Source organism: Eublepharis macularius, chromosome 17, assembly GCF_028583425.1.
Source record: "Eublepharis macularius isolate TG4126 chromosome 17, MPM_Emac_v1.0, whole genome shotgun sequence".
NCBI lineage: Eukaryota > Metazoa > Chordata > Lepidosauria > Squamata > Eublepharidae > Eublepharis > Eublepharis macularius.
The window spans coordinates 6,764,565-6,790,176 of NC_072806.1; the positions used below are offsets into that span (position 1 = coordinate 6,764,565).

Genomic DNA, 25,612 nt, shown 5'->3' on the forward strand with positions numbered 1-25,612 from the left:
TGTAGTTTTCTATGTGCAGAATTTTGTTTTTCGTATGTAGGAAGCCTTTTTTTCATTTCAAGTCCCCTCACCTGTGGTCTGATATGAGACAGCCAAGAGGCAGGTGAACCATCTCGTGTGTCTGTTATGTGCTGTCAAGTTGCCTCTGACCTCTGGCGACCTTATGAAGGAAAGACCACCAAAACATCCTATCATTAACAGACTTGCTCAGATCCTGCAAACTGGAGGACGTGGCTTCTTTGATTGGGTCAAGCCATCTCTTTAGGCCTTCCTCTTGTCCTACTGCCTTCTACTTTTCCCAGCATTAGTGACTTTTCCAGAGAATCTTGTCTTCTCATGATGTGACCAAAGTACAATAGCCTCAGTTTTGTCATTTTAGCTTCTAGGGAGGATTCAGGTATGATTTGGTCTAGTACCCATCTCATGTGCCAGGTTTTTCTCATGCACTCGTCCAAAAATGACATGGTCATTTTTTGGCTTTTGTCAGAAGTTGAAATGCAGGCAGGCAAACTTTTTTTTTTTTACATTTTGAGCAGGGTTTTTAAAATCCTGCCTACACTTTGTAGGGTGCCTAGCAACCTGGTGCTAAATTAACATTCAATTTCAGTGGTTTATGAAGCTTCACTTTGGTAAGAAGTACCTTCCGGGTGACCAGGACAGATGAAGAGCTAGCTCGGCCCCTCTTTGCCCATCTCCCCCAAGCTTCTTGTGGACCCCTAAGCATGGGAGCTTGGAAGAAGCAGGCTTGCCTGGGGATCCAGCAGTAGAAATGGAGAAGGAGCGCGAGAAGGGTGCGCGCGCGTGCATATCCCAGATACTTACTCTGAGAGCTCTATCTGGAATCTCGAGGAACCGTGCCTCTTTAGCAAGATATATGGCTTCATAATTAGCCGCTTGCATTTTTTCACGAGTGCTAGCATCAGCGTTCTGCGATGTGTTTCCCTGATTAACAGCTGCTTTGCAACTCTTTTGTTGTGCCACCGATGACCATATTTGTCAAATTGGGCCTGACAAGAGAACGGATATTTCCCCCCCTCTTGTCTTACTTAAAACACAGCATTTTCTGTTATCCCCTCTCCCCCTCCAAAGGGAGGCAGCATGCCTCTTCCTTCATCCTGATGCCAGGTTCGAGAGCCAGCCCTGTGCCTCAGAAAGCAAGAGTTTGATCTTCCGCTGAGTCCTTGTTTTAACAAGCTGCCCCCCCTCCCTTCTATGGGTAACCTCCCTTTGAGATCCAAATTGCAGAGGAAGCTTTTTGCAGGTGGTTGAGCTTTGCCAAGCTTGGAGTCCCGTTCCATTTGCTCTGTAGCCATGGCCTTCTGCCCTTGGTGGTGATAAGGTTTTGCTCCAGTTAATTCCACTGTATTATTTTTGATACAAAGGATTAATCTGAGGTTTTGGTCATTTTAAAAAAGCATGCATCGTATAGTGATCTATATGGTCGATGTCAATTTAACAAGCAGGTGGCATAAATCTCCGCATAAAAATGTTGCATAAAAGGCATTATCGGTGCATGAAATCTACCTTATATCAAGTCCTACCATTGGTCCATCTAGCTCAAGATAGCCTACTCTGATTGGCAGTGGCTCTCCAGGGTCTTCCCCGCCGGAGATTCCTTCAGTGGAGATGTACCTGTGGTCGGCCACTGAGCCATAGGCACTTCCGTTAAAGCTTCCTTATTGGGTTCCTCTAGATGAGTGTTGTCTGTTCTAACTGGTACCTGCCCTCCAAGGTCTCAGCCCCACATGCAGTGCCCTGCCACTGAGCCGTGGCCCCTCTCCACTTGCCTGCCCAGCACAGCCAAATAGCAGCTCCTGGTGTGCTCATCTAGCCGTTACGGCTTTGGATTTTAGTACTCTGGAAATTTCTTTCCATCACAGAAAGTGAAAAGTTTCTAGTCTGCGTTGCTGTGAGTGTATGCTTGAAAGTTTGTGGGCGATGCCTCCTGTGGCTGCTGAAGCCCTGAATAAGCTTTTCGGTGCCCAATGCAGTTCCTTGCTCCTTTCCACAACTAGATACAGAATAAATGATGCTGAATAGTAAGCGCTGTGGAATCAACAGTGCAAAATAAGTTTGCATAGTTCATACAGGATGCAAAATTCGGTCTTTGGGTATTTTTTTAAAGCTCCAAAAGCACAGTTTTCGGGTTACTGAGCCAACTGACTCTTTTTAACAGTGACCATTTGCCACATGTATGCTGGTGTTTTTCATGGGAGAATACTGCCAAGTATAAAGGGAAGATGGATCCCATGTTGGGGACTCACATTATGCGTCCATCACGTTTCCCGGATGTGCTGGTGGCGTATCTTTTCCATTCCGGGGAAACATGTTCGCCAGAGCAAACCCACCTGCCATCTAAAGTATGAATTGGCCTGTGGTCCAAAGGTTGTGAGTGTTGTGTGATTTTACAGCCACATGGCACAAGTCCAGATACCGTGACTGAGCGTGGAACACAGCATCGTGATTTTCTCAGCTTTAAGTTTTTGAGCAAGTTTCTAGTCCTTATGCTTCCAAACCTGTTGAAATTTCAGAAACTAGAGAAACTCCTGATTCTTGGTCATTGGAAAGGTTCTGCATGCTTACCCATGTAAGTGCACACACTTTCTGGCCCGTGCATATTCATTCTTGCACACTCCTATATATACAAATCCTTTCTGACCCATTCATTTGCTTATACAGTGTGTTCTTCCTGGCTCATGCATGCACGCTTTCAAGCTCACACCTATTCATTAGACACTCTTAAAATCTTAGGCTTAATTTTATTCATTTTCTCTCTTATGAGTATTTTTGGAAGAAATTTTTGGAACGCTTTGCACATCCCAGCATCATCCTTTGGGAAGTTTTTTGAATGCTAATAGCTAATATAATGTGGCAGGCTGTGTGTGGTGGAGCCATTGCGCAATTCACTGCTGCGGTTTATCTGCATGCCCTCAAAGAGGGCCAGTATCATGTTTCCTAACAGCTGGAGATTAAATATTGTCTCTACACGAGCCTCAGATTTCCGTAGTATGTTGCACATTGGTGTTAAAACTTTCTGAGTCTGAGGAGAGTTTCAGGCGGGTGGCCGTGTTGGTCTGTAGTCGAAGAACAAGATTGGGGTCCAGATGAATGGAGCTCTGACTCTCGAAAGCTGATACTTTGGAAATCTAGTTGGTCTTTAAGGTGCCACTGGGCCCCAATCTTGCTCTCTTAACTCAAGGAGAATTATTTTGTCAGGCAGTTCAGGCAGGCAGAGGCGAAATCTGTTGCTCTCCGCATTAATCTTCTAATTGTAAATAAGACAGAGGCCGGTGACTCTCAGTGCAGTTCTAAGAAGAATTACCGCAGTCTAAACCCTCTGATTTCAATAGGCTTAGACTAGAGAAACTCTTTTTAGGATTGCATTGTCAGTTGCATTGCTGAGTAGTCCCATCTGCTCCCTGACGCAACACTCAGATTCCCACTTGGCCCTTTCTTACCTCTTTTAGTTGCCAACAGGGTCCAATGTTTATATTGATTTCTCATGTGGATGAGAATAACGAGGGCTTTTTTTCTGGGAAAGGAGGTGGTGGAACTCAGTGGGTTGCCCTTGGAGAAAATGGTCACATGGCTGGTGGCCCCGCCCCCTGATCTCCAGACAGAGGGGAGTTGAGATTGCCCTCCGTGTTGCTGAGCGGCACGGAGAGCAATCTAAATTCCCCTCTGTCTGGGGGGCGGGGCCACCAGCCATGTGACCATTTTCAAGAGGTTCCGGAACTCCATTCCACCACGTTCCCGCTGAAAAAAAGCCCTGAGAATAACACTTGTACATAAGCTCACAAAATTGACTATTGACTGGCCCACAAAAGAAATTTACTAACATGAGGAGGTCAGGAGCGCCCTGACTCTCCTGGCTTTCCGCAAACGATGCAAAACCAAATTATTCAAAAAGACTTTTTACTCAGCTAGGAGGGTGGTATTGTAGGGAGGGGATCTCAGATGCTTTGCTAATGAATTAGGGACCATAGACTTCACCACTATGTTTCCTTACATGTTATCTGTTGTTTTAAATATGTACTCCTATATACTACCTGTGCTTCATGTTGTCTAATGTCCATCCTAGAACTGATTATGTTCTGTTTCAGGAATTCTTCAACTCTGTATTGGATCCTCGCTAATGCTATGTCTTTGTAAACTTTTACTTATTTATCCTGTGGCATTGTTTATGGAAATGTCCTTGACACTGATTGTAATAATCTCACACTATGTAATCAGCCTTGATTCTCAGCGAGAAAGATGGATGATAGAGATGATAGGTAGGTAGGTAGATGGATGGATGGATAGATGGATGGATGGATGGATGGATGGATGGATGGATGGATGGATAGATAGATAGATAGATAGATAGATAGATAGATAGATAGATAGATAGATAGATAGATAGATAGATAGATAGATAGATAGATAGATAGATAGATAGATAGATAGATAGATAGATAGATAGATAGATAGATAGATAGATAGATAGATAGATAGATAGATAGATAGATAGATAGATAGATAAGCCTTCGGCTGCCGACGTTCACCTGTTTAACAAATTTCAGGTGGTGTAGTCTTTATGGTCTGCTCTAGCATCATAGAGAACCTTGTACCTGACCAAGAAGACCGTAACTTTGTACGCCTTAACGCTAGTTAAGTTTTAAAGTGCTGCAAGTCTCGCTCTTTATATTAATCGTTTGCGGCCAGAAAGGAACCAGCTGAAAAAAGCTTCCTCACCTGGAGACGCTAGTATTCAACGTAGGTGACCAGGGGAGTGGCTGCTTACAAGCTTACAGGGGACAGTATTTTAAGGCTGACCGTTTGCCTCCACTGCTGATGTGCCCACTCCTACAGCTATGGCGCACACACACAACCCGTGAAACTTCAGCATTTCCGGGAATGTTTGCCAGGGAAGGTAGATGATAAAACACAAAACTTCCTTGCTGGATCGGAGGGTGTAGACTGAATATGTGAAACTGTCTGTTCCACCCGGGGCCTGCTGTGTAAGATCCTGTAGCCAGAGGTTGCAAGGGTTGAACATGGACCTCTGCATGCAAAGCAGGATCTTTAGCTCTGTGCCATGCGTTTGCTATGTAGCAAATGCCTTCTGAGGCCTTCTGCAGCACTGCAAGCCAGCTATGCAGAGGCCGCTGATTTCGGCAGCACCAGCAATATACATTAGCTCACCCACTATTTCCTCCCACAAACAGAAGCAATTGATGAAGTGACGCTGATTATTATTGTTGTTGAACGAGCTGGGCCAAGCGGTCCCTGAAGCACTAGCAGAGTTGCTAGGGATTGGCTCTGCTTGCTCCTGGCCCCTACCCATCCTCTGGGGAAGTGGCCCTCCACGAAATTTCCCTGTAAGTTAAATGGCCAGTCTGCCCCTGTTAAAGGCATATCTTTAGGAAATTGTGTTGGGTGAAGAGAAGGGAGAATGAGTTGGGGGGCAGAGATGGGCATGGACCAGAAAAAAACCGAACCATGTGATTCGTGGTTCGTCACATTTCACAAACCATGAACTTTCACAAACCTGCCCCGGCTCACGAACCAGTTCATTTGGTTCGTGAAAGTGTCACATCCAGGTCAGCAGATTGTCACTTCTGGGTCAGCAGAAGGTCACTTCCAGACCAGCAGAAGGCCACTTCCAGGTCAACATAAGGTCTGCAGGAAGTCCATCATCCCCTGTTGCCTAGGAAACTGATTGATCAGCGCCAGGCTGTCTGCAGTGACAAACCAAAAACTGAACCAAACGAACCAGCCTAAAGTTCGTAGCGGTTTGTCAGAAATGGGCTCTGACAAACTGCTGGTTCACGAACCACGAACCAGCCTCGTTCATCACAAACTTTGGTTCGTATTTCAGTTTGTGCCCTTCTCTAGTTGGTGCCATGGTTGGACTGACATCGAGGATAACATGGGTTTGAATCTTTGCTCGGCTACGAATCTCTCTGGGTGATTTTTTGCCAGTCAATCTCTCCCAACCTAACCGACCTTACAGGGTTGCAATGAGGATAAATTGCAGTGCCATGGTAGGAGGATACCATTTTGTACTACCTGAGTCCCTCAGAGGAAGGGCAGGGTCCAAATGAGATAAATAATAAAAGGCTTTGAAAAAAATCCGAAGCATGCATTCCCTGAGGCCTAGAAACTTGATGCTGGCGCCTACAAATTGGAACTAATTTTTTTTTCCAATTCTTGCTGAAGATGTTGCAGCCAAGGATAACTCTGGAAAGTTGCATGAGGGGGAAGAAGGGAGAGAGAGAATCTTTCTCTCTTAGCTATAATTTTGTAATGTCATTTTCAATCAATAGACCTTTAGCAAAAAGATGAGGCTGATGATGGAGGAGGCCCTTTAAATAATTTAGCTCTCTTTAATGGAGCGATTTCATTTTTTGATAGAATGGCTTTATTGAAAAGTAGATGTTTTGCACGCTGGAGCCTTCCCCCATCGCAGCCCGTATACCATTAAAAAAAATAATCCCAGAGAGAGAATGTAACCGAAGCTTTGCTAGGAAAGTCCAGCCCAACTTGGCTTAATTTATTACAGCCTGTGTTGTTACTGGGGGAGGAGTACCGGAATCATTCCAGCAAGGTCTTTGTTTTGCAAATACAGGAGCATATCTGGTATTTCTGCCCAGTGGTTCAGCGCCTTGAGCTTTCCTACTGGGAAGTTGGCTAGTGGAGGCCAAATCCAAAACAGATCCGTCACATTTCTGGGAATGGTATCAAACAGTGGTTTGCAGGTGGCAGACCCTAAGTGCCATCCAGCCACTTCTTTCTTCTCATCTCTCTGCCGTCCCTCGTGTCGTGTTGAGAAGGGTACCCGAAAGGATGCCAAGTCCACGATTCTCTTCCAAGTGCCTCTTCTTACCTTTCGGGCCTCCCTGCTAACCTCTTGAGCCTCTTAGGGGCAGGGGGGCAGTATTGTAATGTAATCCTCCCTTCTGATCACATTTGGAAGACATTTGAGTATCATTTCGGTTGCCGTGTCTCAGAAAAGAGCTGGAAAAGGTCTGGAAAAGGGCAACCCAAAAAACAAAGGGATTTCAAAACAGTAAAGAGCCCAGCAGCACCTTTAAGACTAACCAACTTTATTCTAGCATGAGCTTTCGACAACCACAGCTCTCTTCGTCAGATGCATCTGACGAAGAGAGCTGTGGTTCTTGAAAGCTTATGCTACAATAAAGTTGGTTAGCCTTAAAGGTGCTGCTGGGCTCTTTACTGTTTTGCAGCTACAGACTAACATGGCTAACTCCTCTGGATCCAAAACAAATAAGAGATTTCAGCACTTTTCACATGAAGAGAAGGTCAGCTTGAGGAGCTTTTCAGTTTAGGGAAAAAACTAACTAGGGGTGGGGGGCTTAATAAAGGTTTATAAAACTATATATCGATAAGAAATTCCACCCCCCCGGTCCTCTCCTGTAAAACTAGAAACTGAAGGCACCCATTTAAGCCAGTGGGCAGCAGATTTAGGACAGGGAAAGGCAACTACTTCTTCACACGGTGGCTTTTATCTTGCGGAACTCCTGGCCACAGGGTAAAGTGATGGCTGCTAACTTAGATGTCTTTAAAAGGGCTTTGGACAGATTCGCAGAGAATTGGTTAATGAATGGCTGCTAGCTATTATGGTTAAATGGAACCTCCGTGTAGAGGGGCTGTCTACACTTTCCGGGTGAGGCGCATTGCTCAAAGAAATTGTGGGCTGGCCAAAGCTTCCTCTCCGGAGTCACCCTCCAAGTCGTCTGCCACTTATTTCTAACGTGTTTTTTTTTACACATCAAACTACATCATGTAATTGGTTAGATCAATCAATTAAAACCCATTTGACCAATTAAAAAGGATTAAACAGGCAACATTTTTTTAAAAAAATATATGTTAATTATTTTTAATATAAATCCTAATCCTGAAAGAATCTCAAAGCGTGTCTTGCAGAATTAAATGTAGAAGTGAAACTGGCATGTGCCGTGAGATTTCAAGGAGGAAGCCCGTGTGTGTTTGCCATGGAATCACTGCATATTCCGAGGATTCTGGGACACGTTTTGGGGTACACGTTTATTGTCTGTCGAGTTTTCTAGGAGTTTTTGCACATAGCAGTTAGCATGTATGAACAAAGAGTACACCCTGCTGCATACACCTAAAACTTATCTTCTCCGACAGGCTCAAGGCAGCTTGCAATATCATTCTTCTCTCCTTATTTTTATTCTCACAACAACGACCCTGTGAGGTAGGTTGGGCTTAGAGACAGCGTGAGTAGCCCAAGGTTACCAACGAGCTTGTGTGGCAGAGCAGGGATTTGAACCTGGATCTCCCAGGTCTGACATCCTAACTGCTACCTCATGCTGACTTGCTTGCTTCTGCATGCTGTATGGAAGATCAGGAAAGAAAAACCTTTTGACGAATCCCAGAGTTTCCTGGAACACAATTTGAAAACCAGAGCTGCACAAGATCCATTCCAAAACTCATTTAGACCTGCCCAGGTGTTTTTTTCTGGGAAAAGAGGTGGTGGAACTCTCAAGAGGGCAATAAGGAAGAAACACACGGGATTCTTTGAAATCATATTATTTTCAAGCACTATTGCCGAGTATTTTCAAGAGGTGCCGGAACTCCGTTCCCCCCCGCGTTCCCCCTGAAAAAAAGCCCTGGACCTGCCTTTTTTCTGTTCTGCCACGTGCAGCCTTGAAAACTTGTATTTGGGACAGAAGTACCACCACCACCACCACCCACCTCGTCTTGCAGCTCTCTTGCCTCTGCCTTGTGTTAAGTTCTCTTCTTAACATCTATGGTGAACAGGAAGGATCGATCAATTGATCAATCATACCTAAACTTCTTTAATTTTTTTTTAAGCCATCCTTTAAAAAAAGCTTTTAAAAAGTTACCATGACCACAGCTTGTGCCAATATGTTTCCTGAGAAGAATACCCATCGCGTGGAGACAGGCTTCTTTTTGCTTGGCCTAAACGTACCGCCCAAACAGTTTTGTTGGACAGTCCCAGAGATAATCAACCCTAATGTAGAAGCTGTACTTTGGGCTTTGTGAACGTCCATATTTTCTTCGAGGGTAATGCATATAATGTGAGCTCAGTAGTTTGGCTATACCTGTGTAAAACTCCAACGCTGTCAGAGAGTTTGATTAGGAATTGTAATATCAGCACCCTGAATACATTCATTTATTTACGTTTACTTCTTTCCTTCCATGCTGAAATTCAAGGTGGCTTATGTGGAATTTCCTGGAGGTCTCCTTTTCAGGAGTTGAACAGATCTACTGCCCCTCCACCTATGCCCTAGGACCCATGGCTGTTGATGAGGAACTGTGTTGTTATGGGAATGAATCTTGGAAGTCCTTGGGTTCAGTTACTCTTCTTTTCACTTCCTCCCCTTCCCATTCACAGCTCGTAGATTCAAAGCTTTCTGGTTTGCAGAGACTTGCTACTGTGCATACAGTCATGGTTTGCGAACCCAATATATAGCCATGAAAGCAAATCACAGTTTATTGTATTGTCCAATTTGGTAATCACGGCAAACTATAGTTTGTTGCAAACCAGGAAAAACTCAAGTTTCTGAGCTTTGCCTTCATTCTCTAACTGTGTTGTCAAGTCTGAATGGCATACTAGCATGAATTCTTGGATTAAGGCTTTTTGCTGTTAGCCAAAGCCTGTGGGGGTCTGGAAGAGGCTAAGTGACAGCTCGGAGTCTGGGTCTTGATAGTCAGTTTGGGGAGGTTCAAGTCAACAAGCTGCTAGTTTGGAGAGACTTTGGGAGTTAGCACATTGCTGGGCCTGAGCAAGCATTTCTGTATCGGTGTTATTTTCTCCAGCGGTGGGGAGCAGAACATGTCTAAAAGTTCCAAAAGAACCAAGTGATTAATATAAGAAGAAAAGTAGTTTTTGATACGCTGGCACGTCTCCGTGTCTGCTTATTCGGACATCTTTCTTGTTCAGCACATTTTCTTTGCAGTTATTAATTTGGGCCGTTTATGCTTCTGCATCTGGCGCACTGATATCCTTGCCATTTAAATGTGCAATTTCCCTATCGCCGGCATTTCCAGCGAGACAGATCAAGAGGGGCATAAACAAGATCAAAGTGGTGCTTTATGTGTCGCGGAGAGGTGGGTGGGCTCTATATTATTTTACGACTCCGGGTGATTGAATGCTAAACTTTTAAAAGTGGATTTGTCTCCCCCCCCCCCCTTTGGCTTCTCCTCCCTAAACTCTAAAGTATGCTGGGACTTGGTCAAATTTCCCGTTAAAAATAAAAATATGAATTTCATCTCCCTCCCAAATTCATTTATCATGCTTTTTAAAAAGGTGTTTTTCTGCTTTACCTGATGTCTAAATTGGATTGGCTCATTTATGCTGTTCTTTGCTGTATCCCTCCGTGCTTTTCTTAAATGAATTAGTAATGACAGGATACTCCATCATACCCTCTCTGCAGCCACTTTAAGGGGGAAGCCGGGTGATCTAAACCTTTTAACCTATTAAAGATGATTTTCCCCAATTGAATCAGACCCACCGCAGGTGTAATAACTAATCATTTAAACTACACCTGCTATTATGTTTTTTTAAGCCATTATGCATGTTGGATAGATGATAATTCATGTTTATTGCATTGTCCGATGGATCCGTTTTGCCTACACTAGTCTGATTAATGTATTTAAAGAAATAAGAGATGCAATTTAAAAAAGGGGGGGGACTACACACACACAACATTGATGGAATGCGCTGTGAAGTACCTAGAAAGGGCCATTAAAGCCCATCGGAACTCTGCTCCTTGACCTGAAATGCATATTTGAAAAACAGGTGAAGGCAAGCATTCGTTCGCAGCACAGCATAGGTAGGAGAGTTTTTTATGTTAAAAAAGACACGTAAACCCTATTTGATCTCCCTCTTTCCTTGAAGATATCAAAGTTCACAGTGCCTGAGCATCGCTGGTCCTCTTGCTGCCCTTTGATCAGCTCAAGGTCTGGCAAATGAAGTGCCTAGCAAGCCAGGAACCAGGCGCTGAACCGGTAGCGGTGATACTTTCAGGATTGCCTAATAAAGTGCAGAATGATGGCCGGGAAAACGTACACACACAAGCAGCTGAAGCAAAATGCAAGCGGCTTAGGCTTGTTTTTAAGTTGTTAAATAAAAGTAAGGATGGTTACGGACCTCCTCGTTTACTGGTGGCATTAGGTAATGAATACGAATAATATTTAACATTCTCACATTACATTTCTAGTGTCCAAAGAGCTGCACATGGATTATCGAGGGATGTACAAACAGGCCGTTTTTTGTTTCTTTTCCTTTTCGTATGTATTTGTTTTGAGCGTTTCTGTCCTGCCTGTTTTTGCTAGCTTTTCCGTTTTGTTTGTTTCTTTTAAGTCGTTCCTTGCACTATTTTAATGCAAAAATATTCATGAATTTTAATGGTACTGTTTCTACTGATTTTTGTTAGTATAATTATGGGAAAAGGCGGCTGCACTTTTGTCCTGAGCAGGGAAAACAAATGTCAGAACCTCCAATTTGATTACTTTCCTAATATTTTCTCTGCACCCCTTATGACAGTCCTATATTTATCATCATATTGTGGATTTGGTGGTTGGTTGGCAAGGTTTAGAAACGGTGGCTTGCCCTATGGCTGCCAATTAACAGGCCACATAACAATATGGTATTCTGATTCTCCAACCAGTTCCCTGAACGTTTTAAGACATTTAATCAGCCCCTGGAAATATCTCAATAAACGTGATCCTTGAAAGACAAATGATTTTGGATTCGTAAGTTGGCTTGTTCTGATAACTTTGGAGTCTTTTCCGCTGTAACCTTTTCAGTCTCAAGTTTTCAGGAAACCCCTCCATTCTACCTGTAGCTTTTATAAAAGGTATTATTTTCTTGGGGTAGGGGGCACAGATCCATCCTGAGCGCCTAAAGCACAATAAATATGCTCTTCATTTTGTTTCCTTTCCACTTCTCATCTTCACAACGTTTGTGGTTTTATTTTCATGTTCACTTTTGCATTTATGAGGGCAAAAAAACCCCTTATGAAACTAGGAGAAGAAAGTTGTGATGTTTAGTATTCTGAAATGGGCTTATGGGCCACACAAAACCCCCCAGGATTTAAATACCATAATAGTTCCGTGTCATTCGATGCATCCATTAATCTTAATTATTGCATCCCGATGCCAGTGCTCTCTCTCTAACTGAGCCTTTTCGTTCTGGGTTTTGATTGCTCGGTTGCAGGGCTTTTTTCTGGGAAAAGAGGTGGTGGAACTCACTGGGTTGCCCTCGGAGAAAATGGTCACATGGCCAGTGGCCCCGCCCCCTGATCTCCAGACAGAGGGGAGTGTAGATTGCCCTCCAGATTGCCGCCGAGCAGTGCGGAGGGCAATCTAAACTCCCCTCTGTCTGGAGATCAGGGGGCGGGGCCACCAGCCATGTGACCATTTTCAAGAGGTTCCAGAACTTCGTTCCACCACGTTCCCGCTGAAAAAAAGCCCTGCTCGGTTGTGTCCAGTATGTATGCTTATGTTGAATGAATCTGGATTCTCACATGTCTCAACTGAAATCTTGTTCTTTCTTTTCCTCTTTTTCCAACCCCCCTGCCCAATTCTCAGATTGCAACCGCAGTGAAGTTTCTACAGAACTCCCGGGTCCGCCAAAGCCCCCTTGCAACCAGAAGAGCATTTCTTAAGAAAAAAGGTACAAAATCATAATTGCAATTCCTTAACTGTCAGTCCGTCCTTTGAATTTTTGCTTCCCTGGGCTCCTTCAGCTTTTTGCGTGTGTGATTTGTCATCTTGACACGACTACCACCCTTCTCGACGGGGGAAATATTTTCACATATACAGATTCGGTACTGGGATCTGGGTTTTTCGCCTGAATCAGGGCAAAAGCCTTTGGCAAACGTGACTCAACACGATGACTTGCATTGCAAACTTCCGAGTTCTCGGTCAGTTCAAACTCCTTCTTCATAGGAAAGAGTAGGGCAGTGACCAGCTGTGGGTGAAAAGGTCACCTGTTTCAGAGGAGAACCAGTCCGAGCAATGAAGGGCATTGGGCCTCAATAGCTGTAAACAAGATTGAGTTCAGACTAATTTGTGAGTCGCCTTCATTTCATAGTGTAAAAGGGCAAGCAATTGACTGTCTGGCCCTTTCAGAAGCAAAAGCAAAATAAACTGGGGAGGGGTGTGTGTGTGTCAGAGTTCTCTACTTAGCACAATTGTCAGCCCATCTCTGTGGCTTTTGGTCTGTTTCTTCCAGCCCTCCTGCATCCATTTCTCGCCACCACCTCCCCCACTACTGCCATACTTTTTTCTGGCACTTCATAAAATTCCAGATTCTCTCTTTTGCTTCGTACAGAAGAGAGGCTGCAGTCTCCCACAACCAGGCTAGTTCTCACTGAAGTGATAACTCTGTGTCGGGCTGTACCACATCCAACTGCAGAAGGGGTCTTACCTGATGGGAGATGGGGCCAGATCCTTACTTGGCTATGAAGTGCGCTGGGTGAAGGCCAGTTTCCTTCACACACCTCAGCCCAGCCTACCCAATCTCGCAGATGGTTGCAAGGATAAAGTGGGGGGGGGGGGAGAAATCAAAATGTAGTATGTAGGCGATCCCGAAAATCCAAGAATTTAGCGTGCCAGGGAAAAAGAATCTTTCTCCTTGACACATGTCTTTTCCTGCGTGCTGGGAATTTTTGTTTGTTTGTGCGGCAGCATTCAACCACACCTGCATGCAAAATACAAAACAGGTGCAGATTTTACCACCTCAGCAAGTAATAGGCTTTCACCTGTTGATTTCGACAGGTCTGAAGGCACCTGACTCCATGCTGGATCTCAGCCACTTTAGCACAATGACACCATTTGTCTGAAGCATGTGAATTTTGCACCTGTGTCCAGTGCACACCGTTCTTGTTTTGGGAATCTGGATTCCTTTTTCTTTCCTTTTTAAAAAAAACGATGGGATTATGGAGCCTTTGAAGTCAGCAGCCCATTGAGAAATGCCCCCGATGCAGTGCTGCCCCCTTGCCGTTCCCTGGCTTCCAAACTGGCTCGCAAAGCCATCACTTGCAGGTCTGCGCTCATGCTGCGTTGGGGAGGGGGATGTCTCTTTTTCTTCTCTTTTTTTCCTTTCCTTGAAATATGCGGACCTACGGGGAGTAATTAATCATAAAAGCTTTGGGATTTCAACTCTATCATCGAAGCAATGAAGCAGGGGAAAGCTGAGCCTAAAAGCTGTGTTGATTGCTCACGGTAACCTGAGCCGAAATCTATACTTGCCGAGAGATCCTTTAGCACCTCCCTCTGCCCTGCGTTCCCCTCCCTTTCGACAACATACCCGGGATATCGTGCGATATTAAAACCACTTGAACATCTCCTCTTGCTGAAATGACCAGTTATTCTGTGTTTTCACTCTCCCCCCCCCCCTCCCCATCTCTCAACGCAGCTGGGTTAGAATTTCATTTGCAAAAGGTATTTAGAGCAATTTAGAGACAACCGTCTCGGGTGTTTGTGGCGCGTACCCCTACCACAGGCTTCGCTGAGCAGTTTTTAGTATCTGGAGTTCCATCTAATCTGTTTAATTTTAATAAATCCCTGACTGGGAGAGGCATAGATGGGGGATTGGCGGGAGGGAAAGGGGTTGGTGTCGGCAGGGAAAGATGAAGAAGGAGGCCTGAAAAGAGAGACTGTGACCCGATTAAAGCTTCTAATGAATTACTTGGCTAATGATTACCAAACTGGAAATACACATGCATATGCACGCACGCGCACTTCTTTTTCTTTCTTTCTTTCTTTCTTTCTTTCTTTCTTTCTTTCTTTCTTTCTTTCTTTCTTTCTTTCTTTCTTTCTTTCTTTCTTTCTTTCTTTCTTTCTTTCTTTCTTTCTTTCTTTCTTTCTTTCTTTCTTTCTATTAACTGTTGACAAGGAATTCCCCTTTTATAACAGCCTCACTGATAGATATCTGGCTTTTGTTTGTATGGTCTACTCCCTGATCAGTTCTCCCAGTTCACTGGTGCACTACAATACAAGACTGAAGTGATTAAAGGCACCAGTGAGCCAAAAGTTCTCTCGGTGTAAACTGTTATGTCTCTGCATGCTCTCGCCTTGCCTCTTTCCAGTTGTCCTTTGCTGTGATTGGGGGTAGTTTTCCTGCATCTCTGCATCATCTAAGATTGAGTGATTCCATCATTCCTGATGGAGAGAGACAGCAGAATTTCCAGCTGTGGCTGCCTGATGTACCTCTGCATGAATTGCTGTTCTGGGGCGCATCCTGTCCGCCCCAAAGAGCTCCACTGCAGAACAACCAAGTAAGCATATGTGGGCACTGCTGTGGACATCCCCTTTCCTGTTCCAGCCTAGACATCCTTGTCAGAACTTGGCATTCCTCCCAGGTTGCTCTGTTTTGGTGTCTGTATACCATCCTCTAGATTCTTCGCTTCAGGAGGCTACTGCCACGTCATGGCGGTGATTCCCTGTGCAGGTTTTCACTCAGTGGAAGGCAAGAAAAAACAGTGTCCAGTAACAAACTGTTGGCGTATCTTGAACCTGGTACACAGAATTTGTTGGGCTTTGACTTGGGTTGTCCCATGCAGGGCTGGCCCAAGGAAGATTACTGAGAAGGGGCCATGCCGTGCCCCCCTCAGCCTATAAAAATGCTTCTTCGTTGTTAATGGGGGAACACCGCAGCCCAAGAGCCAAGCTCGTTCTCTGCATGTCTGTGATCCTGTATTCAGTCCTTTACCTCTCCAGGTAAAGGATCCCGGGAAGCAGACGTGGCAAATACCTCTGTTTGTGCTCCTGGAGAGATGCTGCCATTCAGGGGTGGCAGAGCGATGTGGTCCTCTGATTTGATTCTGTGTCAGCAGTCACTTGGAGGGCCTGATTGGTAAAGGCCTGGTGCACTCGCAGGAACCTATGAAGCGGCCTTAAACAGAGCCAGGCTGCTGGTCCATCTACCTTAGAGAAAGGAATTTTCCAGCACCTGTTACCTGAAGCTAAGGATTTGGGGGTGGTGCCTGAGGAGTATGGGGAGGGATCTCAGCAGAGATGTGGTGCCGTAAAATCTATCCTCCAAAGCAGCCATTTTCTCCAAAGGAACTGATATATGTAGCCTGGAGATCAGTTGTCATTCCAGGAGAACTCCAGGCTCCACCTGGAGGTTGGCAACCCTACCTGGAGCCCGTTCCTTGGCCGTGCCAGTGGGACCTTCTGCTTGCTCATTTAGTTGCGCTTCATCCCATTTCTTCCTGTACTAAAGGGCCTTTCCCTGTCTCTTGTTACAAAAATGACTTTTCTGAGACAGCGACGTTTATTCTGGTTCATTTTAAACAAACCTCTTCCCAGAAAAGGAAGATGCAACTTTTATTTTATTTTAACACTATTTAAAACAGAAATCAAGATGTCCAGAGTGGAAGAGGGTTCAGAAGTGATATGACTCCTTGAGCCAGCCTTTTTTCCTTTTTGGAAAATATCGGGGGGGGGCATTGGGGAGCACTCCTTAATCCTCGTGAATGAAGAGGGGGCATTAAAGGAGAAATGTAAAGTTATTTGGATAGTTTCGTAATTTCGTTTTCCTTCAAAGCTTTCATGCTGTCATTTTGGGTAATTTACAATTCCTTCGGTTCTTCGATAGTAAAGAGTCCAGTAGCACCTTAAAGACTAACCAACTTTACTGTAGCATAAGCTTCCAAGAACCACAGCTCTCTTTGTCAGATGAGAGCTCCTCTGGATCTTCGGTTCTTCAGGAGACGAAAACGGATGAGCAGATGTCACCCTTCTGCATATTGTAAGGGAAGGTGAAACAAGAGAACTTTTCCCTGCTCTTCCCCACCATATTAGAATTTGAGGAATGCCCAGTGAACCCGTTTGGTGATAGATGCAGGGCAGTTGAAAAGAACTGCGCATGATGCGCAGTTGATTGAATGGACCTCACTGCCACGGACGTTGCGATGGCCAGTAGTTCATATGGCTTTAAAAGGGGATTAGACAAATTCAGGGGGGAGGAGCAGAACCTCCATGTTCAGAAGCAGTGTACTTTTGAATGCCAGTTGCTGGGGGCGGGGCAACAATAGAGGAAGGTTTGGGGAAGGTTCCAGATGCAGTCCCCAACATCTTTAGTCAAAAAGAACAGGTAGTTGGCGATGGGAAATACCGTAGGTGGATCAAGAGTTTGACTCAGAATGAAACCACTTTCAGAATCATTGTGGCCCGGCATGGATGGCGCTTGAACTATTGGAGAGCACAGAAGGGTATAAATGAAGTAAATAAATACATAAATAAGCTTGTGCAGACAGCTCCTCTGATGGGGAGGGGCTGAAAGCTTGGAATATGGAGGGTTGGACAAAAAAACTAGCAGTTGAGAGAGGCGGTTGATTGTTATTTTGATTGATTGATTGATTGATTGATTGATTGATTGATTGTATTTAATTTATAGTCCACTCTCTCTGAAAGCAGGCCTGGACCCGATTCACAACATATAAATACATATAATAAAAACATATAATAAAACATTGGTAGCAATCATATAATACTGCACTAAAATATTCTACGAAAAGCATCCAAGGCAGCTCCCATTGCACCCCACATCTCAGTGCCACTCTCTGCTCGGCCCTGAAGCTCACTAGGCGGCATTGGGCCCATTGCACTGGGCTACCTTACAGGGTTGTTGCAAGGACAAAATGGAGGTGGGGGGAGCCACACGCTCTGCCCTGAGGCTCTGGGTGGGATGAAAATGCTGCGGTTGTCCACACGAAATCTCAGCCCGGTCTTTAAGCCAGGGACCTGGCAGCTGAAACCCACCCCCGTCTCCCAATGTTTCCTCTGCCCTCCCAACCTGGATCCCCCCAACATCATATAGAAGCAAATCATCATATACGAGCAAACGCAGTTTATGTCTCAGGATCATGCTGCGTGGTTCTGCATTCTCTCCCCCTCTTCCTTATCCCCTTCCTTGTGTGAGAAGTCTCCACCTCGACTCATTTTTGACAAAATATTTACAGGTGGAGCTTGGAGTACACAAAGAGGATCTGAAAAACTGTGAGAGCAGCGTTAGAGCTCACCAAACACACCTTCACAACAACAGTAGTTAGAATTTGTATGGCACACATGAAGCCGCCTTAAATTGAATCAGGACATCAAAGTCTGGCAGGGGTAGAGAGGTCTTTTCATAGCACCTGGTCCTTTTAACTAGAGATGTCGGGAACTGAACCAGGTACTGAGCCACAGCCCCTCCTTTTCAAAGCAATTGTGTCTGTTAACTCATTGCAAGGCCTCGATGCAAGGTGAGGCTCATTGAGGTTGAGAGAGAGGGACCTGCCTGTGCTTCCTTAGCCTCAAGGTAGATTGTCTGTCTTCACCTTCCAGCCGCAGAGGCTCCCCTGCAAGTCCGTTAAAGGCTCATCCAGAGATCCACTCTCGAACTCGAGGAGTGCTTGCAAACGCTTGGGAGGCACGTTCTTTTGCCGCCTGCGTGGTAATAGACTGGACAAACTGCTCCCAACGGGGAGACAAGCCCTTATTTGGAGAGATGTGTAGGAGGTCGAGGGAGACGTTGCCCTTGTGCGCGGAGGCTTCATTAATCTGCTTCATTACCTAAGCTTGGGAGGAGGAAGCCAGGGCCCTGGCAAGAGGCAGAGGAGAGGAACCTTCCCCTGGCTGCTTTGCCCCCGTGGGTGCCCTGGGACTCTTGTCCTGCCCTTATCCATGGTGGTGACAGCAAGGGAGAGCCGAAGGAGAGCTGCCTGCCAGAGCGGAAGAGAGAAAGCAGCTGGTACCGGGGACTCTTCAGCTGCTGATTTCTGTAATTAATTCCCCTCCCACGTACACAAAGCGGGACAGCACGTATCCCTGTCCCGGGAAACCTTTACCCTACTTGGAGGAGATGGCTGCCCTTGGCCTGCCTCCTCGTCTTTCACACTTGAATCACAGTTTTGCACCTCGTAATTGCCCCCCCCCCCGGGAATCAGAAGTTCAACAAAAAGAGAAGAAGAAAAAAACACCCCACCAGCACTGAGTGGCCGTGGCGAGTGGCAGTGGCCTTTCTTTTCCCCTCCTTCTCTCATCCCCCAAATTTAGTAAGGAAAATTGGGCTGATCAGGTCAGGCTAAAAGTTTTCTATTAAAAATTGTCTGTGGAACACAGGGTAAAAGAATGGACAGTTTAATATCACTGTTGGCCTTCGGATCTTGGATAGTCCAGCTAATATCTTTTAAACATTTAAATGCAAGCCATAGTTTAAAAGGGGGGCATTTTTAGAAATGTCACCAACCCAGAGCAAAAATAGGAACATAAATGGAACGCCTATCCGGGCTGGCATTATTATCCTGCCTTGTTTGAGAACCGGTGCTAGACTAAGAGACCCAAGTTCAAAAATCCTCGCTCAGCCACAGAATGCTATTGAATGATTTTTTTAGACCAGTCCCTCTTCCGCAGCCTCTAAACCTACATTTGTAGAGTTATTGTGAGGATAAAATGGAGGAAAGCAAAGTGGCTTATGTTGTTCTCCTGCCCTTCATTTTATCCCCACAACAACCCTGTGAGGAAGGATAGAGAAAGTGTGACTGGCCCGAGGTCACCAGGCAAACCTCCACAGCAGAGTGGGGATTTGAATATAAATTTCCCAAATCCTAGTTCAGCACTCTAACCACTATACATACTATCTGCCGATTATATTTTGATTTATTTGAGTCCAGTAGCACCTTAGAGACCAACGGCAACCCTGAAAGTCTTGTTGGTCTCTAAGGTGCCACTGGACTCAAATCCTGTTTTCTACTGCAGACCAACATGGCTACCTAACTAAAATTTATTGACGACAGTCTATATATTTTCATTGTTGTTGAGCTATCTGGGGTGCCTTTTTAGAGCCAGAAATTATAGGATAGAATTTCAGAAAATATGTTACGTGTTACTGCTGGCTGCTGCTCTCTCAGACTTAGCAGCCACCTACTCTAGTCTGCAACCAGGAAGGGGAAGTATTAATACTGACCCATCTTGAAGACACTGATCTGCCGCTTATATTCAATGAGGATCCTGTTTCCATATGAATGAGAACGTGATGGGCCAGCATCATTGGTTCTGTCCACTGACTCCCAGATGAATAGTGATGCATGCAAAGGGCTCTTTAACTCCTTCCTCCCTGTTGGGAGCAGAGGTTTCGATGAACTCCTCCCCTTGGGGATGTCAGCCATTATCGTTCTCCTGCAGGTTCGCTCATACATTCGAACCACCACCTGGAATTTTTAAAGAGAGTGATTTGCCAGCATTCTCCATTCTGTTGCTGTCCACACTGTTAAAGAGGAAGAGCCCTTTGCCCTGGATCAACTTGACAGGAGGTGGCTAAGGTGCACCATAAGGGGAGAGCTTTGCCCAAGCCACTCTGCAGAAAGGGAAGCAGTTAAAGAGCCCTTTGTCGATGTCTCCGCTTGAGAGGCACAATTGCACGGGTGGTTCTTTGGAATCTGGGGCTTAGATAGACATGCTTTGGGGATGAATTGGGCTTCTGGGCGTGAAGCGTTCAGGAGCACTTGAAACGTGCCCAGCCATATTAGCCTTCCTTTTCCAGGTTAAAATCAGTCAAGGAGCAAAATGAAAGCAGAGCAGTGCTGCCCAAAGCTCGCAGTTGGGGCATTTGTTCCAGGGACAGTTGGTGCTTCATATCTGTGTGTTTATGTTGTTTATTTTCGTCTGGGTGACCCAGTAAAGCTACCAGTTCTTAGATCTTGAATGTAGCCGAAGCTCTAGCCATCCTACTGAATGCTGCCTGCCCTCCTTTCCCATTGCCTGGAACGGGGGAACCCGAAATGGATCGCTCTGGTGATAATAATACCCAAGGAGGGGACGCGGTTTGCAGGTGAAAACGCTTCCGAAAGGGAGCGGATTCCAATTTAGCTCTCCTTTTTTTATTACTTTTCTTTTTCATAATTTAACTCCATTTCACGAGGCAGTTTGCGTGTCCTTGAATGGAAGCTCGTTACCGTGAAAGCTTTTTTAGCATTGATTTCATAACCGCCTTAATTTAATAGCTCCATCATTACTGAGAAGCCCTGAGACTGAGGCCCGAGCTTTCCAGGTCACTGACCTTTTAATTACAAACCTTGTTCTGATGGCCAGGTTATCGACTGGACGGCTCCCAGATTGTGCCCCTTAGGATGGAAATGAAAACAAGGTTTACTCCCCAGCTTCCAGGAAAAAAAGATCCGGGGGGGGGGGAGTGAGATGAGGGGAGGGGAAAAAAAAGAAGGCAACCTCTTGCGTTTCTAAAATTAATTTTCTCCTTCAGCTTTGTAATTAATTTTTCAGGAGTGTCGCAGTGAGGTTCAAGCAATTTTTTTTTTGCCAAGCAAAGGGCAAATCACTGTATTCAGTACCTCTGAGACAGCTCCGTGCAAAAGTTTCCTTTTGCAGAATAGCCGTCAGGGAGCTTCCTCTTTGAGCAGGCAACTCCCCTCCAAACGTACCGCTCAAGATGCTAGTCCTTATGCAATTTTGAATGTTTTTTTAAAAGACTTTCTTTTCAATCACATTGCCCACCTCCCTTCCCGTCCCCTCTTTTTCTTGAGTGTTCTTGCCTTCTGGACTCCCCTTTGTTCTACTACAGCATTGCTAAATAACTAGTGCTAAGCCTTTTCTTGCTTTAAAAAAAATGGATTATCGAATCCTGCATCACTGTCCTGGGATGCCCAAGGGAGTTCAAAGTGCATAACAGCCATTCTTTCTGGAACCTTCATCAGAGCCCTGCAAGGTAGGCCACTGATATTATAATGCCCACCTTACAGATGATGGAAGAGAGAGACGATGACTCGTCTTAAGGCCTTCTGAAAGTTTGCAACAGATTGGGAGCTTCCTGATTCACAGCTCAGCCTCTGTGCTAGTATTCTCTCCCCTCCCCCCCTCGATTTCCTCTTCTTCTTCAGCCAGGTTTCTCAGGATTATGAATTTGGTACCTTGGACTAAATTTCATGCTTGGACGATATAAATTTAGGATGTGGTGTACTGGACTTACCTCTGTCTCTTTGCCTGTCTTGTAAACCTTTCCATTTGCTTAGGAAATCCTGGACAAAACTCACAGCTGGTTCCGATCTGATCTGCTGTTACCTGCAGTTGCATTCGTTTGTTCAAGACTGAAGTGTCAGACAAGAGTTAACTTTCTTTGCCATTGCTAAGGATGAAGGAAACCTACCAGCTTCCTGTCACCTTGCAATACCAGTAGAAATATGGCTAGTATTCAGGGCACCTTGCTTTACTTTTTTTTTTCTCTGAAGTTGATCAAGAATCCTCATTCATCTGTTACAAAAGGCCATCTTGCCGGTCTCGCGTCTCTGTATCTGCTGCGTGGTGGTTTTGCCCTCGAGCATATTCATCATGCTGTCTCTTTCCTCACATCAACCTCTTCTGCGGCTTGCACTGATACGGAATGGGCCCTGGACTGGAGAGTTTTTCTTAACTTTCTGCCAAAGGAATATTTCCAGCTGTGCCCTAAGAGGCATTCCCAAAGGCACTTGTCCAGGAAGCGACAGTGTTGCATTGACTTACTTGGGGCAAGTGGCCATTCTGCAGGGCCTGGATTGTTGAAGTCTGCTGTCATGCAGGCCTTCCTCTTGCTCCCAGACTACATGGGCCTGAACACTGGATCTTGAATACCAGTTTTGTTCTCACTTCAGATCCCTAGGAAAGTTCCAAGATTTTTAAAAAAGGAAACCGATACGGAGGGAACCTCCCACCAACTTCCTACAGTTTCTGTTGTTGGAGGGAACTGTAACAACGACAACAATTGCACTTATATACCACTCCTCCACAGATTAGTACCCCACTCAGAGCGGTGAACAAAGTCAGCGTCATTATTCTCCCCACAATACAGCTGTGGAGCTGAGGCTGAGAGGAGTGGCTTAACCAAGGCCACCTGCTGAGCTCATGGCAGGAGTGGAAGTTGAACCAGCAGAAAGACATCATAGGAAGGGTCAGTGACTGGGAGGGACAGTGGGAAGAACAGAAATTTATTGATTTGGTTTCAGCGCTGACTTCAATCCAGAGGGAACAGCGCTTATTTTGGGGAGGCTTGTGTCGCCTCCACCGCAGTGACACTTTGGGAGAACAGCCCATCTCAAACCAGTTCACCTCAGGCCCTTGTGATTGCGCCAGGGTCAGGGACCTGCAAAATTCTCTCCCGTCTTCTCCAGAAGGCTCCAAAGTAGCCAGAGTGGCTCCTTTGTAGTGGCCAGTAATTCATGGAGGGTCATGTTTAGCTATCACATCTGTCTGTCCCCCACAGCAAACAGCTGTACAGCAAACAGCTAGATAGTGGCTGGAAATCTCCTAGAATTATAATTGATCTCCAGTCTACAGAGATCAGCTTCCCTGGAGAAAATAGCAGCTTCAGAGAACAAACTCTATGGTATTTCTGCTGAGCTCCCTCCCCTCTTCGGGCTCCATCCAAAATCTCCAGGAATTTCCCAAATGAGCTGGCAACCCTACAAGCAGCAGCGGAGGGAGGCAGGTGAACTGTGCTATTCAAATGGTAGTCTGGCTATGGCCTCCTTCCCTTGAAGGTCTAGTCCGGAGAGCCTCAGGGACAAGAAATCCTCTAGCTGAGTCCGGACTCCATCCCTAAGGAGCCCTGTGAAACACCCTGCCTGCCTTCTCCAGCTGAGGCAGGAAGCTGACTCATGACTCAAAGAGGGGCCCTTTTCAGGAGGCGCATATTAGCCTCCTGTGTACCTGATCCCAGAGACGGGGGGGGTCTTTCCTGAGCTAAATGCATTCACGCCCACATGAGAAAAAAGGTACACTTGCATGTTAAAACCCAACCGGAAGTGTGAATTGCTTTTTCCGCAGCACAGTTCCCAAAACCAAAAAAAAAAAAAGGTATGTGATTGGCTGATCTGAGATTGACTTGCTGTGCGCTTGAGGGCCTTTCACTATTACAAAGTGGACAACGTCCACTTTAAAATGTCTTTTCAGGTGTTCCGGGCATTTTGGGTTTCTTGGACTCCACCAGGGCCAGTTTGTAACTTTCTAGGTCTTGCAGAAGCAATACCATTTTCATTCTCCGTCAGCGAGCGTGGCCTGCCCAGCTCTTACAAAATTCTTTGGAGACGCGCTCTGCCAGATCCTTGTTAGCATGCAATAAACCCTTTGTTTGCAATATTATACGGCCGTTGTAGTGATTTTCAGCTGCCAGAGAAGCCTGTAGCTGCTGTTGCTGCTTGTGTCTTATTTCTGAGCTTTAGACGGCTGGCTTGAAACTGTGTCCGTGCATTCGTTCCGGAAGAAAATGAAAAACCGGGTTCGTCTCTGCAAAACGATAGATGAATTTAGGGGGGGGGGAGCAAAAGGCTGGGGGAGGAGGGGACAGGGCAAACTTAGTGTATTCTTTTAAGTAATGTTTTCCAATGAGATTTGATAAGTGCTCTCTGCAACTTCCTGTCAGAAAAGATTCAAATCTCAGCGATTCTCTCTTTCTGCTTTCTGCGTGCGAGCCCGGAAAGAGCTCGCAAGAGGCTGCCGTTTGCTATTTTAATGATGCTGCAAAGAACCCATTGAGTGGGAGAGCCTCACAGACCCGACATCCTCTAAATGTACATTTATTTGTTCCATAACAGAGGGTACGAGTCACATTAAGTGTAATAGCCTCTCTCTCTGCTCTGGCCTTGCCCTACGACTCTCTTTGAACCATTTAGCGGGAGCAATTCACTGAGTTAGAGGGGCCGACTGGTTTACAGCCCAGCGGAGACAGAGAGCTGCTGTCTTCGTCCACTAGCCCCAGCCTGAGACATTTCACTGCCATCTCAGCAGTCCATTTGATGCCATCGTACTCGGATCCTTCTATAAGTCCTTTCTCCCCTTTTCTGAGCCTTTCTCTCACTATCCACTTTTTTTCCTTTGCTGTTCCGTCCCATCTCTCCGCAAAAGACGGGTTGTAGTCAGGACTTGCGTATGTTGAAATTCCGTACCTAATCCATCCAAATTTTGCAGCTTTGAGTTATTGCTTCTATTTTGGGTGATCTCTTTTGATCCTGCCAGTTCTGGGGAAGATATTTTATTGTATCCATTCTTTATTGTATTGTAAGATGGAATATGTACTGGAATTACGTTTGTGTACTTTAGGGACCAGAAAATTGTTGCCTTGAAAAAGAATATACGAAACAGGATTCGAACTTGCAGCTTGTCGGGACATTCTGGGAGTAAACTCCATTCCATTCCCGAGGGGCAGACAGACGACAGTAGCAAGGTTTGGGAGCGAAGTTTCTGGATTATCCTGGAATAAAAAAGCATACAGAATTAGTGTGGTTAAGATATACTTTATACTTACCTATGATGTACTGAGCTATTCGCCCTCCTTGCAGGAACGGTGTATACTTGCCATCGTCTTTTTATACCGTGGGAATAAATGGACTGAGGTTGCATTTAAAATATTTGTGCTTGAGGACCTGAAGTACAACTTTTACACTTCCATTTATACTGGTTTTACTACTTATTGAATATTTATTGAACATTTATTGAATATTTATTGTATGGTATTTATGAAGTCTGTACCAACTGCTATGTATTTATGATATATTGTGATACTGGGTTACTAAGCGGGTGCCAGTGGCATAAATGTAATAGAATAAATGTTCATTGATTATACTCACACATTAACTTTATT

The 25,612-nt window shown here is 45.2% G+C and overlaps 1 protein-coding gene across 1 annotated transcript in view; it reads left to right on the forward strand.

The window, feature by feature from the left end:
- The window catches only part of PEX14 (peroxisomal biogenesis factor 14), a 140,917-nt gene that overhangs the window by 57,211 nt on the left and 58,094 nt on the right, over positions 1 to 25,612 (forward strand). The window contains exon 3 of the mRNA XM_055001979.1: positions 12,586 to 12,670. Within this exon, the coding sequence (XP_054857954.1) occupies positions 12,586 to 12,670 (85 nt within the window). The remainder of the gene's footprint in view (positions 1 to 12,585; positions 12,671 to 25,612) is intronic.